The 5770-nt window shown below is 36.2% G+C and overlaps 1 protein-coding gene across 1 annotated transcript; it reads left to right on the forward strand.

The window, feature by feature from the left end:
* Nucleotides 1–2148: 2148 nt before the first annotated feature.
* On the forward strand, nucleotides 2149–3894 carry LOC106303854 (peroxidase 64). Its single transcript, XM_013740196.1, has 4 exons — nucleotides 2149–2455; nucleotides 2552–2740; nucleotides 2824–2986; nucleotides 3354–3894. Exons 1-4 carry the CDS (start codon nucleotides 2252–2254, stop codon nucleotides 3749–3751), a joined length of 954 nt encoding a protein of 317 aa, XP_013595650.1. The 5' UTR covers nucleotides 2149–2251; the 3' UTR covers nucleotides 3752–3894.
* Nucleotides 3895–5770: the final 1876 nt, after the last annotated feature.

Here is a 5770-nt window from a genome sequence, read left to right on the forward strand (position 1 = left end):
TAAGTTTCTCATCAGAAACTTTGAACGAAGATCTGCAGAAAATCTCCGGACAAAGGAAGCCCTAGCCGGCGACTCTCTCTCTCCTCGCGCCGTCTCTCTCTCTCTCTCTCTCTGAGCCTCTCTCTTCTCCATGCCTCTCTCTCTCTTCGCCGTGAGCAATTGTGAGTGGTGGTGGTGGCCGTGTGGTGTGTTGTTGCCGATCTCGAACTCTCCTTCTTCCTTGTTTCAGATCTACTCAAATCTAATCTTAGGTGAGGTGTTTTGAACCCAGATCTGTTCTCATGCCCTTTTATACTGTTGTATGAGGATCTAGGATTGATTAGACCCTTATTGAAAGCTAGGATGGTATATCATGTTGCATAAGAACACTCATACTGTTAAAGGAACTTAATGGACTGACTTGTGTTGATGTGGATTTCTGATTTGAATGTGTGACTTGAGTGTTTGTGAAAGCTAGGTGTTTAGAAAGAATTAAACGTAGGTTCCTAGAATACTGCTAACCGGTCCGGTTAGACGAATGCTAAGATCCATGTCATTGGAAGTTGTATGAATTGAGTGTGACACCGAGAACGGGTGGCGTCTAGTAATGAATGAAAGTGTATAAGTAAGGTTAAAAAAAGGAAATGAATCTGGTTAAAGGAAATGGAAATGAATCAAATGTAAAGGTTAATAAAAATAGGTATAGAACTAGACACCAGTAAGGGTGATGTCTAGGGACACTGACTGCGGCAGGGAAAAGAAAGCGGGGCTGAGGGCCGTGAAAGGACGGCGACCGCGACAGCAGTTTCAATGGCGCCGGTTAAGATCGAGTTAATGCCGAGTGGTGGCAGGAAGTGATCAGCCGAGGTGGAACCTCATCTGGACCTGGATGTTTGCACATACCGGCGGCTGATTGGAAGGATGCACGCATGTTTGACCGGAAAGTGATTCCTTGCGTGTGCATCAGAAATCTAGACTTTATAAGAATCTAGAGGTTATAAGAACCAAGTTTTAAGAACCTAGAGTTCTAGGATAAACAAGAGTCAAAACTAAGTGTGTGCTTGAGTGGTGACTGAGATCCCACAATGATTGGTTGAGTGAAATAAAATTACATAATCTTGTAGTTAAGTTGCCTCAAAATGATGATAGACAGTGGCTAGTCAATTCTCTTTCGCATAGAGCAGTATAAAGGTTCATGCGGAGAGACAGATCTAGAATCACTTCACTGAGTAGTCATATTCAGGTCTAGAATCACTTCACTGAGTAGTCATATTCACCCTTCTCTTTTCATCCATTTAGCAGAACTGTAAGTGAAGTGTCGGAAATGGCCGTGATGGATGGTTTGTAACAAAAGAAACGCACCAGAAGTTCTTGAGACCTGTAACAGGACACACGAAAATGTCGGATATGTAGATATGGGTGCCCTTAACCCCGCACTCGGTAATCCCCGGTAATGTTGGGAGAGGCGGGTGTTACATCATTGTTTGATAGGTGTGGAGGAGTTAGCGAAACTCATCTCCATGATCAAGCTAGCCATTTACATGTGGACAATGAGTCAATGATATAATGTTTGGCACATCGTGATTTTTGTTTCGACATGATTTGGTAGGTTGTTATAATATTATTCCAGACATAATTATTAGCTGTTCGAATATTTAAAAAGCAGACATGGTTGTTTAGAGATTTAATATCAAATGTCAAGTTTCATCAACTTTCTTAAGAAATTTACGTCGACAATAGATCAATTGTACCACACACACCTATATTTGCTGTAACGAACTTACTTTTTTATGTTGTGTGTATTCGGCTGTCATTTTCAGGAATGTAATTTGCAAATCTTAAACTCTACTCCACCAAAACCAAATCATGTCTACTTCGTTATTAATTATTGAATGTCAAATTCCATCAGCATTCTTAAAAGTTCGATAATTTTGACGTAGACAATTAATATCTCATACTACAGTTATAATATATTTATTGAACATTTTTCCTTTGTTTTGATCTGTCATTTTCATGAATCTATATTACAAATGCTTAAACTCTACTCCACCACAACCAACCAAACGAGTCTTGTCTTCATAACCTAATTTGCTTAACAACCTTATCGCCTCACTAACAACTCCATCACCCAAAACTTAAACACCTTCAGCTATGCCTATAAAATCTTGTTAATCTTCCATCACGTAAGAAACCCAAACTATTCGCTCTAAATACATTCTTAAATATTTTTAAGAATCTTGTCAGTAATTAAGATTTCCAAAAGTTGGCCGAAATGAATGTCTATTTTCTCAGTCTCATTCTTACAGTCATTTTAGTGATTTCATTCAACACTGAAGCACTTAGTCCTCACTACTACGACCATTCATGTCCACAAGCCGACCAAATAGTCACCAATGCAGTCAAGAAAGCCATGTCAAATGACAAAACTATCCCTGCCGCGCTCTTGAGGATGCATTTCCACGATTGCTTTGTTAGGGTAGCTACTACTTGCACACCACATTCTTGTAATCTTTCAATAATATATATATAGTGAAGAAGTAACGCTGTTGGAGAATATTTTTGTTGATTAAAGGGATGTGATGCGTCAGTGCTGTTAGACTCGAAGGGAAAGAACAAAGCAGAGAAAGATGGACCTCCTAACATCTCACTCCATGCGTTTTATGTGATTGACAATGCAAAGAAGGCGTTAGAAGAGCAATGTCCTGGTGTCGTCTCGTGTGCGGATATCGTTTCACTCGCTGCAAGAGATGCTGTCGCTCTCGTTAGTCTCTTACCATTACATATTATATACTATTTAATAGTTCTAATAATCCATATAATTCATTTGTATGGATGTTATGATAGTCTGGAGGGCCTACATGGGAAGTGCCAAAAGGGAGAAAAGATGGCAGAGTATCAAAGGCAATAGAAACAAGACAACTACCAGCTCCTACTTTCAACATCTCTCAGCTGCAACAAAGCTTTGGCCAAAGAGGCCTTTCTATGCACGATCTTGTTGTTCTCTCTGGTATTATACATTTTCTCTATCCATTAAATATACAGCGCAAGGATCATATCGCTTTTCCACCTAAATGCTCAGCAGTGTCAACCAACAGAGTGCCTCGATTTTGATGTCCTTGACATTCCAATAATGCACTTGCAAAACTTCATTATAATATGTATGTTAAAAATGCCAAAAACTAAAACATACATTATGAATAGAAAATGGGCGTTTAGGCTGTCATCGAAACAACATAGTTATTAGGTGGATACTGATCAGTGTGTCTAGTGATATTTTTTAACGTTTCAATGGACAAATACCATAATAGTTTTCTCAATATATTTTTTTTTTATGATACAAGAGTATTAACATGGAATGTTTTATGATATTGCAGGAGGACACACACTTGGATTCGCCCACTGCTCATCGTTCCAAAATAGGATTAACAACTTCAGCACACAAAAACAGGTTGACCCAACATTAAACCCATCATTTGCGGCCAGCTTGAAAGGAATTTGCCCAGCCCATAACAAGGCTAAGAACGCTGGAGCGACTATGGACGCTAGCACGACATCATTCGACAATATATATTACAAGATGCTTATGCAAGGCAAATCGCTATTCTCATCTGACCAAGCACTTCTCACAACACCTTCTACAAAGAAACTTGTGGCCAAATACGCAACTTCCATGGAAGAGTACGAGAGGGCTTTTGTGAAATCCATGATCAAGATGAGTAGTATCAGTGGGAATGGTAACGAGGTCAGGCTTAATTGCAGGAGGGTCCGTTAGAGTCTCAGTCTCAGCATTCAACACCAAGTTCAACATTTTCATGTCTTTGTTTTTCTATCTCAACATATTGGTTCTTTGTAATTAGGCCTTTCTAATGATTAAGGCCTCGATCATGTATCAAAATTATTCTCTTCTGTGTGTAAGGCAGTTATTTACAAGTATAATATATATAAATAAATGTTTTTCTCCCAACCCCACCCAAAATAAATAATTTTGGTTAGTAAACCTTTTAGCGATTAAATGACCATTTGGTCTTGGAACGATTTCAGAAAAATGTGTTAAAGGTAACTCATAAAATATGAAAGGTTTTTTTTTTTTTTTGAAAAAGTATAAAATATGAAGGGTGCAATATTTAATCTGTTATATATGGCTCAATTATTCTGAGAGCATTTATATTGTAAGATTCATTTTCTCTAGGATCATGCAAATCCCATATATATATTAAAAGAGAATCATTACAACATTTTAACTATGACATGTATCAAAAATAGAATGATTCTTAAATTCTCTAGATAAATATATTGGTCCACTAAACATATAATATATATACTTTTCATTAAACTAACCATGAGATTAATTAACAATCTACAATTATTATTTTTCATTCTTTCTTTAAATAAAAGCTACGAAATTACCAAAATTGAATAAAATATATATTTGACAACTAATGATTTTAATAATAAATATTTGACAACAATTTACATATCTTCCATTATTTTTTAATTTTTTAATATCAAAATAAATTAAACAATCATATTAACCATATAATAAAAATTTAGATTTTTTCGTATATGTTATATTTTGAATTTTTAAAAAACGGCTATAGATAACGAAAATTGTTAAAAGTCTCACACTGAAAATTTTATCATCTATAGTTTAAATGTTTTTGTTATAAGAAAATAAAAATGATCATAAAACCATATGAGTAAAAATCAGATTTAATAGATATTCAGATTAATAAATATAAGGCTTATGAATGATATAATTATGGTTAAACGATCAAAGTTTGTATTTAACAGTTATATTAGAATATACATTTCATTATGCACATGGGCGCGGGTAATCACCTAGTATTTAGTATAATTATTGTATTGATGGAACATGATTTTTTTTGTCATCAACTTATACAGACTCATACTGACTCTGTAAACCAAACTGGAAGATCTGCATCTATGTGAACGACGAAAGACGGTTGCTTCCTGACACTACGTGCTAGGCTATCCGCCTTTAAGTTTTGCGTTCTGATCTGAAAAAACTTCCTTTCAAAATCTTAATATCTTCTAAATAGCTTGCAAAATCGGGCAATTCTTCTTGTTCTGAAACCATCTTCACCAATTTAAAACAATCCGTTGTAAACGGAACCTGAAACTGTCGTAAGTTCCTCATACATTCCATTGCCCATAATAACGCTTCCATCTCCGCATGAAGAGGGGAGAGACTAGGCCTAACATTTCTCGCCCCCATCAACCCATCAAAACCCGCTAGAGTATTAAACCAACCTTGTCAAGAGAAAATATCATTCTCTTTCCAAGAACCACCTGTGAAACACCATCTTCCTGGTATTGAGGGTAGGGTCACTGCCTCTATGTGTGGTGGTATCCGCTGTGTGTCCAATATTTGTGCCTCAGCTCATAGTGTAGATTATGTTTCTGCCAATTTAAGTGTGTTCCTGGTAGGGGTGGGCGTTCGGGTACCCATTCGGGTTCGGGTCTGGTTTTACGGATTTTCGGGTATTTCGGTACAGAGTTATAGAACCCGTTCAAGTATTTCTGTACTTTGGGTCGGGCTCGGGTATTTTTAGTTCGGACTCGGTTATTTCGGATCGGGTTCGGATATTTAGAAATTGAAAAAAAATTAAATTTTTCATTTCTCAAATTTCTTGTATTTAAAAATATAACTTTCACTTAACTAATTTTTTATTTTTAATAGATTGAATGGTTTATAGATTTGGATATAAAATTTTGAAACTAAAAAAGACATTCATTTGGTTATTGTTTTTGAATTTTGGATGTAACATTT

Source organism: Brassica oleracea, chromosome C7 (assembly GCF_000695525.1).
Source record: "Brassica oleracea var. oleracea cultivar TO1000 chromosome C7, BOL, whole genome shotgun sequence".
Classification (NCBI taxonomy): Eukaryota; Viridiplantae; Streptophyta; class Magnoliopsida; order Brassicales; family Brassicaceae; genus Brassica; species Brassica oleracea.

What these genes read in the sequence shown, in the direction of transcription:
- LOC106303854 (XM_013740196.1), top strand. Translation starts at nt 2,252, where the DNA reads ATGAATGTCTATTTTCTCAGTCTCATTCTTACAGTCATTTTAGTGATT. An exon ending in CAAGAGATGCTGTCGCTCTC is followed by an intron (nt 2,741 to 2,823) that starts GTTAGTCTCTTA and finishes ATGTTATGATAG; the next exon opens with TCTGGAGGGCCTACATGGGA. An exon ending in CGATCTTGTTGTTCTCTCTG is followed by an intron (nt 2,987 to 3,353) that starts GTATTATACATT and finishes ATGATATTGCAG; the next exon opens with GAGGACACACACTTGGATTC.